Source organism: Ylistrum balloti, unplaced genomic scaffold, assembly GCF_031769215.1.
Source record: "Ylistrum balloti isolate Yb309-2 unplaced genomic scaffold, AGI_CSIRO_Ybal_v1 Utg370784, whole genome shotgun sequence".
Classification (NCBI taxonomy): domain Eukaryota; kingdom Metazoa; phylum Mollusca; class Bivalvia; order Pectinida; family Pectinidae; genus Ylistrum; species Ylistrum balloti.
The window spans coordinates 1-18,344 of NW_026782458.1; the positions used below are offsets into that span (position 1 = coordinate 1).

At 40.0% G+C, this 18,344-nt stretch overlaps 1 protein-coding gene across 1 annotated transcript; it reads right to left on the reverse strand.

The window, feature by feature from the left end:
• Positions 1-9,301: 9,301 nt before the first annotated feature.
• LOC132558375 (probable conjugal transfer protein TrbE part 2) lies at positions 9,302-11,518 on the reverse strand. The gene has a single exon (XM_060222921.1). The coding sequence runs from the start codon at positions 11,516-11,518 to the stop codon at positions 9,302-9,304; it is 2,217 nt and encodes a 738-aa protein (XP_060078904.1).
• Between the last annotated feature and the right edge of the window lie 6,826 nt (positions 11,519-18,344).

Consider the following 18,344-nt stretch of genomic DNA (forward strand, 5'->3'; position numbering starts at 1 on the left):
TCGACAATCATATAAGGGCTGATCACAAGGCGCATCAAGATCAATACGTCTTAAACTGTCTTGATGACCAGATTGAGCAATCGCCTCGTTCAATATACGACAGGTTGTTTGGTCTGTATACAGGGCTGTATCTAAATTTGGTACATCTGGTAGGAGGTTTAGTGTGGTTATGGGATCGAGTATCCGCAAGCGTTCCCTTAACGAGTAGGTGTCTACTATACGCAACGGCGTCTGTAAGCGCCGTAGGGCTAAGGCCCCCTGAGCCGCTGTATTGATTCTGCTGGCAGCCGAACTCAAAGTAACATTTAGATCATCTAAAAACTGTCGTCCTCGAGCAAATAAGGTCCAAGTATGATTCTGCTCCAGTTTCTCTTTTTGGAAGGTGGGCGATTTCTTATTCTCATAAATTCCGCCTGGTCGCTCAAAAGCAACTGAACACTTAAATTCTAGACAATCTTTAAGGTTGCCGTATGTACTTAGACCTAAAAATAATCCACTAAGTTTGTCTATTAGACTACTATCTGATAAGAACTGGTAAGCGATATCAAACTGAGCGATTAGTTGTACGATGGTTGTCATATCTATGACTTCTAGATCTTTGGGAACTTCTTCGTAATTTTTTGGCTGTGTTACTGCAATGGTTTCGGGATACTGTGGTGCTCCCGTTGAGACAGGTTGCACAATCATATAGGGATCTGGCCTCCTAAGCCTTTTCCCACCGTTATCGCTGGCAGACCCGGCACAGATAAAGTTTGTTTCGTCGGCTCTACAGCTGTCATCTGTATGGGCGCTACAGATAAAATCATCGTTTCCTAAACCATCCCAAAAACCACCACGGAACGCTCTGGCGGGATCGGCATCATAAACATAAACTGTAGCTCCTGGTAGTAAACGTTCTTCGTTAAGGAGTGTGTCTGTATATGTCAAGTGACCACGGGCAACATTACCTCCATCGTCGGTATTACCTGGTAGTGGCTCGGTTCGGCCGCAGGCTGGGCCAGCTTGGGCCACTTCAACAACGAACACAACCGTCAACATAAGACAGACTGTGACTATATTCTGTACCTGATTTTTAGTATTCATCTTGCCTAACCTGATAATTCTACTCTTGGATATCTGCATATTCTATACGGCAGGTTGTTTGCGCTACCCAGGCTATATCTGCTGCTCCTGCGTTATCATTGACGATTAGCAATCGAATCTTTTTTCCGGCTTGTTTCGCTAACAATAACATAGAGTATAGTTTGTCATTCGATACATACAGGGCTCCATAGTTAACACCATAAACACCTTTTGTACATTTATCTGCAACAATACCTGGTTGGATATAAATAAACCGATCTCCATTCAGGTCTGTGACTATTCTTAAAATGCCAACATTACCTCTAGATTGAATACCTGCAAGTGCTGATTGGCTTACCATTACCGTAGCTAAAATGAGTAGACTGCTTAAAAATATCTTTAGGTTCATGGGCTGTTCCTTTTTAAATAGGTAGGGTTATAAACAACGGTCAAAAGTAAGAATCAACTTACTCTCATCACTAGGATCTTGATCAACACCAACAAACCCCCAACCTTGGTTTTGCCAATGATCTATCAAATTGCTAAAGTCCTGATCGCTTGTAGTGGGGTCAGCGGTATCAAGGACAACGGTTTTGGTTTCTCTTGTGGTGTAGCTGGGACATTCCTGGGAAAACCCTAGTGTTGGTAATGCCATCAAACTAAAACATACAAAGCTAAACAATAGGTGTTTCATCAATCAATACTCCTTAAGTGAATTTAATATCTTTATTTGTGGCTTAATATACACAAAAACAGACTAAATTCCTGTAGGAATATGTCCTATTTTAAATTTACTCTTCTTTTACGTATGATTGTAAACAGAAAAAATACAGAAAAGCGAGCCAAAACACTCTTTTCTGTTTACTAGCAGCAAGCAGCACGGCTTATTGTGCATTTATTGATAATGATTATGTTAAATAATACGTTCTGCCAAAATCAGGACAAAGAATATCCTTATTGCTCAATAATAGCAACAACTATCGCTTGGATTTGTTCAACATATTCTAGTGGTGCTTTCTCAATAAATATTGCTTCTCGACTTTTCCAATCAAGACATTTAACTTGACTACTTAATACAAAACCCTGTGTCTTAAGCTTGTCTGGTAAAGCTATATGGAAAGGCCACGCTCTGGCTGTCTTCGTAATTGGACAGGCCATTGCTAAACTCGTCTTTTTAGAAAACTCTCTTGAGCTTAATACCAACGCAGGGCGATGTCCTGCTTGTTCATGACCTGTTTGAGGATTATGTTGCAGCCAGATTATGTCTCCACGACGTGGTATATAAATCTTGGATTGCTTACCAGACTTCACTGCCAACTGCTTCATCCCACGACACATCAATAGAAGTATGAGTATCAGATTCTGGGATCTTGTTTAGTAAAGCCTTGAGATTAACAACAGGTTTTGGGGTTACGGGACGTAGTAGGATACCCTCATCACACAAAACAAGTTCTATCTCTTTACCAACTTCTAAACCAGCTTGTTTTGCCAGTTGCTTATTGATTCTAATACCTTGAGAATTACCCCATTTTTTTAATGCTACTTGCGTCACTTTTGACCTCTGTATCATGTATATACTCTGTTTATACATGATACGGATTAGTATTAAACATCGCAACTTATCAAAAACTATCTGTATCTAGAACCGCATTTCATAACTCCCACTCAATTGGCTTCTGCTTATTATGAAAAACTCGAACTATTATTAGCTTCTCATCCACGATTTTATAAGGAATTACAAACGGTAAACCTGCAACTTGAATTTCACGAAATCCATCTACTAACGAAGGCTTACCAACCTGTGGATATTCTTGTAGCATCCTAACTGTTTGTTTGATCTTTTGCGCAACCTTCTTTGCTGAAACTGGTCTTTCTTTCGCTATGTATGAACGTATCTCTTCTAAGTTCTCTAGTGCCTGTGGTAACCAGACTACACGCATATCTATTCTCTCATTGACCTTGAAAGACTGGAGTTAATACCTCCTTGATTTTAGGCAGCAACGCTCTTAACTCCTCTACCCCACATATTGCTTCCTCTTTCAGGTCACTAACATCCACCATAATTACTACAATTTTGGAGCTTGTTGTTCTTGATCATTTCCCCACGAATCTAGATATTGGGTCACCCTATCATTAGTAACAAACTTGCCTTGCCTGATTTCTTCCTCTGCTTGCGTCAGTTCTTCTATTTGCCAGGCATTTTCTTTCACATATTGCCTAATAGCTTGTTCTGCTATATAAGACTTGGAACGGTGCAGAGTCTTTCCCAGTTGTTCTAGTCTTGATTTCAACTCCGCAGGAACTCGTATCGTTAGGACTTCGCTACTCATTGCAACACCCTGAAAAAAACGTGGTTATCAGATGTATACATTGTATGTACTTGTAATTAACAAAACAAATGGAAAGGATCCCATCAAAAACTATAGACTGCCTCAATCGCACTCGTCAGATAACTCTTTACTGACTTTCCCTTACGATTTGTAAACACTGCAATATTAGCAGCATCGTAGCGCAACTCTAAACGTAGTTGCAATGCATCACTCTCTGCAATTGGATAGTAGGTTATATTACTTGTCACTGTATACCGCTTCTGTGATAAGCCATTCACTAATGGCAAAACTCCCTGTGTCGTCCGTTTACCATCATCAAGAAGTAGATCAAAACGAACACCCAATCCTAGCTGTTCTAAAACTCTACCAAACACAAAAAATTCTAGACCAAACGGTAAAAACAAAAATACTTCTAACGCATCTTCATCCCGAATAAACGATAAGTTTATTTCTGTTCCTAGTGTCAATTCCTCCTTAGGCGTTAATACTGCATCAATATCAAAAACTAAATTCCATCTATCTCGACGGGCTGGATCCTGGGTTAAAAATAGGGTACTTAAACCTATATAACCAATATCAAATAGGAGTCCTAATCTCGTTCCTATTGTGGAGCCTTTGATTAAACTACCTATACTGCTGTCCCAAGGACCTGCCCAGTACAATTTAAAATCAAAACGATCATTAACAACAACATGACCATATATACCTGTTAAGGTCGTAGGAATTAAATGTTGAAATAAAAGGCTATGGCTAATAAACAGACGTTCTGGAGCATCTTTGGCTTCTAGGCCAATCGGAGCATAGTATTTACCTAGATAGCTTCTAAATATACCGTTTTTACTCTTGAAAAAAACATAGGCTTCATTGGCACCAAAATTAAACCTACCTCGTGATGACTCCGTCACAGGATCCCAAGATCCTTGTAATTGTACATAACCGCCAAAACGCTTCTTGAGCGTATGTTCTACGCGTAAACCTAACTCTGTCCTACCTAGATTCGGTCTATACCCTGTACCAATTGTTTGGCTAACATCATCTAGCGTCTTATTTGCTAAACCACTTAGATAGAAACTTGGCGCAATAAAACCACCAATTAAAAACTCACCATAATCTTTGGCTATTGCTTGGCTCTGAACAACATAAAAAGATAACAAAATAATCAAAAGCTGCCATCTCACCATTGACCGTATGCTCCTGGTAATTTGATATCTTTGGTGACACGTATCATCATCGTACTTCCTTCTTTGACCATAATTGTGGGTTGCTGTGCATAACCAGACGCAACTGCTTGCTCAACGCTCTCATTGAGTGATTTACCAAAATTGCTGGCAAACTCATCAATATAAGGTGGACTAAAACTGGAAGGTGCTTTCGCTATTGCACTTACGGAACTAACCAGTAGCGACTTACCAAAGTTCTTCCAGAAATGTGTATTAACTTTTCCCGTTACACCTGCAACACCACGTATATCTGTACCTTGCATATGTCCTATATTTAACGTCGCTCCATTTGGAAAAATGAGTCGTAGCCAAATCGTTTGTACCCGCTTCTGTCCTTGAGAGAGTCGACTGTTATAGACCCCGTATACTTCTGTACCTTGTGGAATTAAAATATGAGCTGCACCTTTTGATCGTACGGTCTTATTCACAACAGCACGTATCTCGCCAGGTAAATCAGAATTAATGGCATCTTGTAACACCACCGGAATTAATTTACCCGTATACAGGGTGTACAAACTCTTAGTTGATACTACTTGATGGTTCAGTCTAAATTGTGAATCATCTTGATTGATAAATGCTTGTTTTTGGGCTTGTTGATTCAGATCTTGAGACAATTGACCAAAACTGTAGCTACTTGCAGCATCCACAACATTATCGGATTTCTTGGCCATCAGGTTCTCTGGCTGTGACTCTGACGCAAAAGCATCGACCATCGTCTCTCTACCATCTGATAAAGGCGATCCTAGAGCCTCTAGACGTGCCTTAGCTTTTAACTGTTCTAACGCTTGGTCATATTCTCTCTTTTGTTGATTGCCTCTCGCATTACTATTGGTAACTAAACGCTTAACTGGCTTCTTAACTTGTCTTGGCTCTTGAATACCAAATTCCTCTTTATAGCGATCAATTAGCACAGACACATCTGTGGTGGGAACTACTGGTTCAGCAGGTCTTTTGAGTCTTACATCTTCTAGAGATGTTCTTACTTGCGGTTTATGTACGGGCTTCAGGGGGCTTACGGATGTATTTGTTTGATCACTACCTTGTTTCCAGGAATGAATCAGTGCTCCAACACAGAAAAATAACAACACAAACATAACTAGGACCCCTTGCCTACTTAGCCATCTGGAACGACGTTTGGGACCGTGTAGATCTTCAGGGCTATAGGGACTCGTTACCATTAACGACTACCTTTAGATCTAAAACCACCTGCACGACGACTAGATCGGTAGTGACGGTTATTCTTATCACAACTACCTAATCGAATTGTTATACTTTCAGCATCTAATCCCTGCCCATAGGTTAAAACACCCTGTTTAAATAACTCTGGAATAATCCATAAATGTCTTGCTGGATCATAGTCTGGATTGGTCTGTTGCTTCTTTTCACTACGACCGACAATATAGAAGCTAGGAATACCCCAACTCGATGCTGCTTCTGGCAAACGAATATAGACAACTGCACCATCATCCCAAACATCTGTTGGGTACCAAGGATAGGCATTATCATTGGGATCTAAACAGTATTGTGTATTAATACGTTGTAAGTTATCTTTTTTAGCTTTAACATTCGCTGCTTTTTGTTGAGCTTCTAATGCTGAAGCAAGTTGATTACCATCGTTTACAGGTACTTGTAACCCTTGTTCTGGATAATCAAAACGGACAACTCTAACATAATCATTATCAACTGCATGTAGTCTAAAACGGTAAATACGTCCTAAACTCGTTGCGATACTCAACGTAGCAAAAAATTCAGCAAACTTAGGCTTAATCGTAAAAACAAAAAACACTTGCTCACCAATACCTACAGGACCATGTGTACGAATCCAATTTTTTGTGTCAGACAACACATAATTTAGGATCTTCTCTCCACGCTGCAATTCAATCTCACAACCAACAAGTGGCGAACAATATAAATCATATTCTGCATGTTGATCGTAATCTAATTCTAAAAGTCTACTTCGGGGTGCATCTTTTAAGAGAGGCATTGGCTCTTGAGGTCGCTGATTAAGCTCACGGGCATACCCTACCTCTGTCAAAAAAACACAGAGACAAATAACTTCAAGATACCTTGTAAACTTCATAACCTTTCTGCCCATTCAAGATGTGAAATGTAAACACCAAAGGGATTATCCATTATTTCTGACAATGAACTTGGTGGATAAACAGCAACCGTGACAATGGCAAACCATTCTTTTTGAGCGTGAATACGCCCCTGTGGACTTGCAATACTCTCCTGCCATTCTAAACGCCAACTGGTTTGACGTTGATTGGTTGGCACAATATTTTTAACGTTGATTTTGACCCGCTCTGTTTGGGATCTTAAGCAAGGTTGCGTTGTTTGAATATGCTTTAAATAAGTTTGCAACGCATCTTCAATAACCATATTTTTGACATAGTCATAGTATTCTTCGTTGACATCACAATCTGGTACAACTCGTCTTGAACGTACAATAAATTCTTTTAGTTGGGCGGTAATATAGCGACGATCTATATCTACCTCTTCTGCTTGGATAGCTTGACTAGCAAGTACACGTCCATGAGTATCAACTTCTATAACATAGGGAACATACGTTGTCTTCAATGAATGTTGCCAAAAACCTATACCCATTAGTAACGCAATTACCATCGACAGTAACGTCACAATACGCATCAACGTAATTCGATTCTGATAATCGCCAACTAGTGCATTCCATCTTTGCTCCCCTTTTAAAAAAGGATTTTCTTGTTCAATGATGCGCTCATCAATTATATCGTTTACCAGTTCACGTAGATGTGCTTCATCTGCTTTTTGGATCATCATTCAATCTCTGGTGGCTTGATCTTACGTCGTGCTCTATTTGTGGCCATACGATCAGATAACGGTGTCCTTGCCTGCTCGCCTACAGCATCTGAAACCGTTTCTGCTGCTGCACGCATAACACTACCAATACCACCTGTCTTGGTACCTGGGGTATCTTTACCCATCTCTTTTAAAATGCCACCTAATTTTAGGGTGGCTGTTGTTGATCGTTGCGTCGCCGCTGCTGCTGTTCTCGCTGCGACTGTCATTGTCCCTGCTGCTATGGCTAGCTCTCCCAAACCGCCTCCGATTGTACCCGCTAATAACTCTTTCGCTGCATAAGGTGCAGTCAAAACAATAACCATATACATAATGGCTGCCGCTACTACATTAAAATAGTGACCAACTGTTAATTCCGATAATGCTAAGGTATTAGCTATTGAATGTGTTAAATTCGACCCTAGACCCAGTGCCAAATAGATAAAAAAAACCGCAACACCAACTGTCAATAAAGACCATATATAATTTTGGGCTTTAGATCTCGAATAACGTAGGGCCGCAAATGGTAATACAATCACACCAGCATAAAGATACAGATACATTCTAAGTGTAAAAACGAGCACAATAAATGCAGATGCCATATAAGATAAAAGCACTGCTATTGCACTAAATAAAGCTAAAAGAGATGTTCTTGGATCAGCCATAAGGCCATTGTCTTTTACCGACAAGAATATCTTTGTTGACATCTGAATGCCTGTATCGATGATGGCACTAATACTAAAACCATCACGACCAATCGCATTATCTAAACTTAATTGACCTGCACTCGTTACTACATACGTTCCTGCTTTATAGAAACCACCCATAATTTGTGGCATCCAGCTATGGGCGTGAACTAATAAACCATAAAACACCATTAAAGGTAAAAAGGTTACTAAAACAAATTTTGTCGATTCATCATGTTTTAAATTAAAAACAACTAGTGCAATTAATAGTTCTAAACCTGAAAACAGATAAAATAGATCTATCGCTATCTGCTCAAGTGGACCACTCCAGGCCAAAAATGACCGGTGGAATGACCACATAACATCATCAAAATTAGTCAATACCGTATCTGTCACTCTAGACCTAACATCAATGGTTTATATCGCGTTTTATCTGGCTTATATTCCTCAAAAAAGGAATCTACTTTCTTAGCGTGATCTTGAGCCTTTAGTGCCTCTATATCTCTTGCTTGCTGTTTGTCTGCTGCAAGTAAAGATGCCTGCTGTAGTTGTGCATTTTGGATCTGTAATAACTTACTTAACTGGCTACTTAGAGTGGAAGAAATCACATTCCCTAGCTCTAAGGCTTGCTGGGTACCAACTGTACCTTGTGACATCGTCTGGTTAATACTTTGTTGCAGTCTTAATACTGCTGAACCCGTATCTAATAGATGATCACTAAAATCAAGATAACCATTAATGCTACTTCTAAAATCCTCTTGCCAAGCTCTTGATAGTTGCTCTAGATCTGCTTGCTCAGCAGCTGTTAGCTGACGTTTTAAATCCGCTCTTAATTCTCGTCTCTTGTTAATAATCTTTGCTGATGTCTGAAACTTTTTTGTAACCTGAACCAGGTTTTCACCAAGTAGATTCGTCTTACGTACCGTTGCATGTAACTCTTGAATGACAGATCTCGATTGTGTATCCCAAAACTTTAATTGCTTCGCATTAAACTGTTTTGCTTGCTTTGCCATCGCAAGGAGCATTTTTGTCTGGTTCTCTAGTTGCGCTGCTCTCTGTAAAACAGATTCTATTGTTTTACCAACTTGCATTGCAGTCATACTCTCTAAACTCGGAGCTGAGATAATCAGTTGCGCTTGTGATACCGATGACATCAAAACAACACTCAAGATCAGTAAACTTAATCTCATTCCAGATCACCCTTACGGATCTGATTCCAATACCGAATCCAATCTTGATCAATACCTTTGTACTCTAGCCATAACGAAACCCAAGCATCACCATGCATAGCCATCATCTGCTTACATCTCTGAACATCTTGCTTCGATGTTGCTGCAACAAATGCTAAACTAACTGCTCGTAAATCTAAATCAAAGATACGTCGTCCATCATCACTACGATAGTAATACTGCTGTTTCGGTACTAAATGGCTAATCAGTGATACCTCTTGCTCAGATAAGCCTATCTCCTGATATAGCTCTCGATGATCATAAATCGCAGGATTACTTAAGAATATTTTTGTAGGCACGTTTTCTAAAATGACTGGCTTCAAAGAGCTACCAATAATCTCAGCTACACTTTGTGTTGCCATTCCAACTGCTGCATTTTTTGACCTGAATTTACGTAAGGCTTCTTCGTACTTTGTGGCAATTAATGGATTACGTATCGCTTGCCATCCCTCATCATAGGGCATATAAAATGGCTGTCCTTGCATCCTACGATCAGCAATATTAAATAAGGTCAATAGAATCGGTGCTGAAAATCGCTCCTCAAGATCTAATAACTTCTCCTGCTCAAAGATGTTCCAGCGACTTTCACTAACAGTGTCTTGCTCTCCATCAAGTAACATTCCTAGGGGACCCTGTCTTGTATATTGCACAAAGATATCACGGATCATCCGCTTCTGTATCTGTAGAACAAACTCGCTGAGTGTACGTGTCGGTGACTGACGTAAAGATTTGAGAGACTCTATAATTTCGTTATTGTCTTCTGCTGTTACTTGATAATCATTTAACGCTAGAACAGCCTTAATCCACTGCTGGGACCACAGTAAACCCTCAGGATCATCTAGGTATCCTAATGGTCGTAATTGTAGTTTAGAATCTGACGCTAACAAATCATAATAGTTACCACCTGCTGCCATTGTCGTTACAAATAGACCATGCTTGATATCAAACCCAAACAGTTCCGCCTGCTGATAACGGTTAAAACTTACCGCTATCTGATTCATCAATACGGTCTTCCCCTTACCTGTTGGTCCCAAAACAATAAAATGACCTACATCTCCCACAAAGGGCGTTAACCTAAAGGGGGTAGATCCTGTTGATACCGTATGCATCAACGGGGGACTATAACTTGGATAGGTATCATTTGGATGATACCTATGACCTGCCCAAAGTGTCGTTGTTGGCATCAAATCAGCAAATTGAACCGTATTAATCAGACTCTTACGACCATTCCATTCAGATTCTCCTGGTAAGGATCCTAAATACGCTTGACTAGCATTGAGTGACTCAATACGTGCTGGAAATCCTAGCTCCTCAAAGGTGTCTCGAACAAATGCTGCCTGCTCCGTCACAACATCAGAACTCTCATGCATCACAACCACTACTGTACTGTACGCTCCCATCCTAATATCACCACGGTCAATGTCATGGACTGCTCGCATAGCATCCTCTGACATCTCTACTGCTGCTTGATTCTCCGTACGTCCAACATCTCCATACGCCTCTTCTCTTAGATGACCAATTAATGTCTGTCTCTTTTGATACCACTTTTTCTCACGCCTACTGGCTTCTCTTTTAGCATCTTCTGGACTATAAAAAATCAGACGCTGATGCCAACGATAGGATAAGGGTTGACTATGTAAAACCGACAATAGCTGTGGACTACTTTCTACAGGAAAACCTTGGATACCAATCGTACGTATATGTTTGTCTCCTATCGTTGGTTTTCGACCCCCATAAAAATCTTTACTCGCCAGATAATAAGATAAATATGGACCATTAGCATTGATTCTTACAGGGCTATCATCTCCATCTATACAGCACTTTAGGTACGTTAGTAGTTCTGTTGGGGATAAACGACGAAATTCAAAAAATAAGTTCTTCAGCACTCCTTCTACTTGGCTTAAACGCTCAAGAAAATAATCGCGGATACGACTACGTGTTAAGCTACCATCTGTAGGCTCATCTGATACAAAAAATTGGATTGTTTTGTCTTGCTGGTCACTAGGAATTTGGTACGTAATCGTTAGATAACAATCACTAGTAAATAATTGGGCTACATCATCCTTAAATTGCTGCTCTCGCTCTTTATTCAAAAACGCACACAACGCATTATCAAAGTTACCTCTCATATCAATCGCTGTTAGCGGTTTACGAATCACATCCGTCTGTATCATCCAGTTATTACCAAAACGATTAAAAACGTTATTTAGATGATCACTTAAGGAATATAGTTCTGATTGACTAACAGTTAACGGATCTGATCCTCGATATTTATAGACTGAAAATAATGACCCGTCCTTTTGCAAAACAATATTACCCGGATAAATTAGACGGTCATAGTTTAATAGATCATCTAACCCTTTTTGCCTTGGTAATACGTTTACAAATTTAAACACTATGTTCTCAACTTCGTGACAGAAAACCCAGATCTATGCTCTCGATACAAAGCATAACGTGATGATTGTGCTGCATATTCCGCTTGGCCACCTAAACCAACAAGACGACTATACTGCTTGATCACTACCTTAAAATCAGGATCATAACTTGTCAGCAACCTTAATCCCCAGATACCTAGACATAAAACAACGCCACAAACAACAATCCCAACTAACGTCGGTTTTAACAGTACTGGTCCCACAGTAAAATAGAAAAGGAGCAGTAACGATTCTCGATTCACACCAGCTATCTCTGGTCTACGACTCAAAGAAACATAAAATTGACGATACTTACGAGCCATTATTTAGCTACTTCGTTACAGCTCATAGAATCAACGTGCCTCCATGCTATAAATTCCTATACCTCTACTACAGTCTTCTCCTCCATTGCGATCTCGTATACAAAATCCCTGCGAACCAATTCCTAAACTACTACCTCCACACGCATTTCCTCCCGCAGCTGATACCAGTGCCGTTACCTCACAATTACCATCATTATTAGCTCCACTACTAAATCCAATATCGTTGCCATTGTCTGTCCACACTCCTGTTCCCGTAAATCCATTACTTAGCGCTCCCGATGTCACATCATCACATCCATCTGCATCACTAAATGTAATTGTTGCGCTAATTGAAAGAACCGTACATATATCCGTCGTATCTCCTGTACTCGTAATTCTCTCAACAACTGGCGGGTCATTTACACTATTTACCATCACATTCACTGTCGCATTGGCTGAACGTGCTCCTGACGAATCTTGTACATAAAACGTAAAACTACCACTACCATGCCAGTTATCCGCTGGATCTATACATAAAACTAAATCGCCATCATCACTGTCGTAAACAGTAAAGTTACCGCTTCTTACTCCCGTCCAAACTGCCTCTAGTGAATCTCCATCTACGTCACTACCACCTACTGTAATACACCCATTAACATCCTCATTGGTTGTTAAACTTCGATTACCTCCACTTACAGGTCTATCATTAGCGCAACCAACATTCAGGGTCGCTGTATAGATCTTGGATTGTGCTCCACCGCTATCGCCAACCAAAAAGGTAAAACTATCACTGCCACAGTAGTTAGCATTAGGTGTATAGGTAAATGTGCCATTGTCATTCAGGACAAATAGAGACGCTTGGCTTGGAGACACAATTAGATCAAAGTCTAGAACTTGACCTTCTAGATCACTTGCGATTAACGTACCATTCAATGTCCCATCTTCTGTCAGATTAAAACTCTGATCAGATGCTGTTGGCGCGTCATTTACCGCTGTAACCATTAACTCTACAGTTGCGATAAGTGATGTTGCACCTTCGGGATCAGTAACACGATAGACAAAGCTATCAGCACCATTGTAGTTACGATCTGGCGTGTAACTAAACCCTACACCATCAATCTGTAACCTCCCATTAGCAACCGATTCTATAACCTCAATTCCTAGCTCATTTAATCCATGATCGACATCACTTACTGCTAAAACTGTACTTACGGTTACATCTTCAGGGGTTGATACATTTTGATCCAAGGCTCTTGGATTATCGTTTACCCCTATAACGAGTACCATTACACTGACTGGATCACCGTACGTATTTGTCTCATCACGTACAGATAACCAAAATACATCTGCTCCATTCTCATTTGCAGATGGGGTATAGACCGCTTGATGAGCTGTCGCAAAGGTAACGCTGCCAAGTGTTGGAGCTGTGATCACTTCATAACTTAGCCTTTGTTCGTCAACGTCCTCTTCCTCTAAATCAATTGCTAATGCTATATCCTCAGCTGTCGTTACCATTAGACTGGAAACTTCTGGCTTATGTACTGCACCTCTTACAATCAAGCCAGATACACACGCTTGGCTTGGATCTCCCCCTACTCCCTGATCTCGAAAACATACCTCATAATCAAAACTACCTACGCTTTGCTGCTGACAAAGTCTTCCTGTTGGTTGATACGAAAACTCAACGTCCCAAATACATGCATCTATACTTCTACTAAATGTCGATACAATATCGTTACCTGCTGACTCTCCTACCCAACTACCACTCTCAGTTATTATTCGACTACTTCCCGTCAAAATATCTTCACAACCATCTATATCTGATAAGCTTACTTGGTATCTAATCTTGCGGGGATTATGACCACAGATGTCATAAGCATCTACCTCTATACCACTTCGGATAACACTCACTCCCGTATTATGAATCGAAAATGACTCCACCGTCACTGGATCATTTTGTCCTGTAATGCTATAGCTGATCCCTACCTCATTACTGACTAGGTTACCGTCACTTACTCGTACCTTAAATGTGTAAGGGCCTCCATAGTAATTAGCTATTGGATTCAAACATAGCTTTAAATCTCCGTCATTGTCTTCTTCAACAATAACTCCTGTTACCGTACTGCTTGAACTCTTAAACACAGATAAATTGTTACTATCTATATCACTGGCTACTACGACAAAACAGCTACGTGTATCTTCTGTTAAGCTCAGATCATAACTACCTGTTAATACTGGGGCATCATTCACATTATTAACAAATAGTGATACTGCTTGGATCTCTGATTTTGCTAATTGGGCATCCTGCCACTGAACAAAGAATTGATCGATACCTACATAATCTGTTATACCCTGGTAACTAAAGCTACCATCTGCTTGCAGATGAAACTCTTTGGCAAAACTAGGAGCTGTTATCAGGCTTGCTGCTACTAAACCTAATGTATGGTCTGGATCTACTACTGCTACTTGACCTAAATACAATAGATCTTCTTGAACATCATTAAAGCTTTGAGCCATCGCAACTGGTGGATCATTTACCGCCAAATACCAGCCAGCTACCATAGCTGTTACTGCTAGGTTGCCCAAACGGGCTTCTATTGCAGCACTAACTGGACCAAAATATTCTGCTTGCGGATGAAAAACAAAGTGAGCTGCTTCTGTCTCACTTATGGTTCCTGCAAATATAGGATCTACTTGTAAAACTGTATAGGTATAGTTGGTAAGCGGTGTATCTACATCGGTAATCGGATTACCGATCACGTAAGGTGTATCTTCTTGCTCTTGAAAATTAATCTGTCTAGCTAAAGCAAAATCATCGACTGCTGTAATAAGTACCGTTACACTTAACGGATTACCATAAAGACCTGTCTCATCGCTTACAGATAACCAAAATACATCCTCTCCATTCTCATTTTCAGACGGGGTATATACTGCTTGATGCGCTGTCGCAAAGGTGACACTGCCTCGTGTTGGGGCTGTGATCAGCTCGTAGCTCAACAACTCACGATCAACATCCAGTTGCTCTAAGTCAATAGCTAGGGCTACATCTTCGGGAGTTGTAACCGCCAGGCTTAAAACCGCTGGCACATCCGCTACAGCTGTAATATTAATTGTTACTGTATAGCTTGGCGTGTCTTGATTTTCAATATGGCCAGTATTAAGTACGTAATATTGAAGCGTTACAATACCGTTAAAATCAGCAACTGGTCTATAAGTACATTGCCCATCTACAGTACAACTTAGCTCGCCAACCGTAGGATAATCGGCAATCTGAAACCTAACACCCTCGCCTGGATCACCATCATAACCAAACAAATCAAACGTATAACTCGTCACATCTTCAGATGTTGCTATAACCTCATTTAATCCTTTTGGTGGATCTTCTTGTGAGCTTACACTAATAATGACTTGTGATGGCCTTGATGCTTCTTTACCATCATTGGTCACAAACCAAAGACGGTCTAGACCAAAGTAATCATCTGTTGGCTGATAGGTTAATAACCCTGTCTGATAATTAAGATTAGCAATTCCATTAACAGGACTCGTTACCATTAAAAATGTTAGACGATCTCCGTCTACATCACTACCTGTCAGGGTACTTGTAAGTATAGTATCTTCTGAAATTGTTAAACTTGCAGCATGGGCAATTGGGCGATCTTGTACATTGGTTATCTCAAACATAAACGGAACATAATCCGAAAATAGACCGCTTGCAAAAGCACTAAAGTAACCTGTGGTCGTACCAAAATAATCTGGAGTTGGCGTCACACAATAATCACCTGTCACTTGTGCTTTGAGATCAAAGGCTGTGTATGGTGGGGTTGTTATTTTGAGTGGCTCAAAGTAAGGAACAGAATCTCTGTCAACACTACTAGCTCTAAGCTGGCCACAATACTGCGTATCCTCAGCAAATGTCACCTTTTGAGGATACGCTATTGGTTTATCTGCTGTTGGAGCAATATCAATAATCGTATACGCACTAACAGCTAGTGTTCCGTCTGTAACCCAATATGTAAAATGATCTTTACCGCTACTATCTGGCTCTGCAATAAAACGACACAATCCCGTTTCAAGGCAACTAACATCTACCCCTAAATCAAGACGAACTTCTAAAACATTCGCAACACTCGCATTAAGGGAATAGAGCTTTAAGCTGTCGTCTGCATCTATATCCTGATCATTAGCTAAAATGTCAAAATATTCTGATACAACCTGACCATTTAAAAAAGATTGTCCTTGATCTTCCACAAAAACAAAGTGGTCATTGTTTACCTCTGGTGGATCATTTACAGGATCTACAACTCCTGTTACCGTTGAGGTACTGGCTAACCCTTGACCGTCAACTGGAAAATATTCGTACTCGACTGTTACAGGACCATTAAAATGACCCTTCGGTATATAGATAAACGTTACATCAGCAGGAATACTATGAAAAATATTGCCATCTGTTGTGACCAATTTAGCATAATATTCTTTTGTTTTTTCACGACTAGTAGAATCTGTAACAATACGAAAAATCCCAGCTTCGGGATTCTTAAAGATTAGATTCATCTTGTAATTGCTCTTGGACAAAATACCAAAATCGTCATTAGCAGCAAGATTAAAGGGCTTACTTGGCTTGTCTTCTTGGGTAATAAAAAAATCAGGGTTTGTCTTAACAACAAGCTCAGCTCTATTACCCTCCTCTTTCACACCAAAACCACAACTTACAAAAACAACACTGATCAATACCGATACGACTCTAACCATATACCCTGCTCCCTTAGATATTTACCAGTAGCCCATTAAGTGGATACTATAGCCAGCATAAATACCATTTCTAGCATTAATGACTTGCTCTAAACCGCTATTAACCGTTACTTCATAACGCAACATCTCATCTTCTGGATATGGAAGCCATAAATAGTGTGTCCTGACATCTTCTTCTCCACTTGAGCCAGAACTACGAACATTACTCATCATTGATAAAAATTCACTATCAAAACCATCAGGATGATTTTGAATACGTATCGTAAAGCGTAGCGGTACATCCTGTGGATTCAAGTCAAAGTGATGAATCGTCAAATTGACCCGAACATAGATAAATCTTGTCTGCTCAGGGAGCAATACACGAGAACCTGAACCATTATTATCTGTCAGGCTGACAGCATAAGTTCCAATAAGGTCATCTATCGTTTCTGTAACAGCACAACCACTATTAGCCTGCCCGCAAGTACTACGATAACTACCTCCCGCTATCGGTTTATGATAGTTATTAGGTATCACAGGAGCAGCTAAAGGAAAGTCAGCACTTAAGTCTGTCAGTAACCTTGGCTTGTCACTAGCAATATCACTGACTGCTTGTAGGGCATTGTTAAGACCTTCGTAGCGTGTATTGATCTCTGTAATACTATCCATATGCTGTACTAATGTCTGATCATTACTATCAATTCGGCTATTAGTTGTTATAAGCTCTGAAACAATTGATGCTGTTGTAGCCTGCATACTTAATAACTCTGAGGTTATTACTGCAAAATTCGCTTCTGTTACAGCACGATTTTGATCAATGCGACTGTTGGTTATTACAAGATCAGACACTATTGATGCTGTCACTGCTTTTATCGTTGAAATATCTGATGTTAATGTTGCAAAACTTGTTGTTGTTGCCTCTTCAATCGTTGATAATCTACTGCTAAGCACAACAAGGCTAGCTGCTGTTGCAGCTTGCATACTTGATAATTCTGATGCTATTGCTGCAAAATTTACTTCCGTTGCAGCACGATTTTGATCAATGCGACTGTTGGTTATTACAAGATCAGATACTATCGCTGCTGTCACTGCTTTTACCGCTGAAATATCTGATTCTAGATCGAAAAATGCTACTGTAGTTATCGCGTTAATACGTGATATCTCTGAACTATGTGTTGTATTAACCTGCTGAATTTCAGCTAACTGCTTTTGAATATCTGCAAATACGGTTACTTCTAACTGGGTTACACGTTGACTAAAATCTGATAATGTCTTTGCTTGTGCTGCCAACAGAGATACTTGCCTCTCTATCAACAAATCTCGATCTATGATCTCTTTATCTTTACTCGCTAATTTATCTTTCAGACGTAATAATTCTATTTCCAGATCGGAACTCGTTTCACTATCCCTACCCTGAACCTCTGGTAAACAGCCACTTATAAACAACATACTCAAAGCAAATAGCTGGTATTTACAATAGGGCTTATAACCTATGGACTTCATTTATAGCCTTTTAGATACTAAGTGACACTAATTTAATTCTAACTATGTATTTT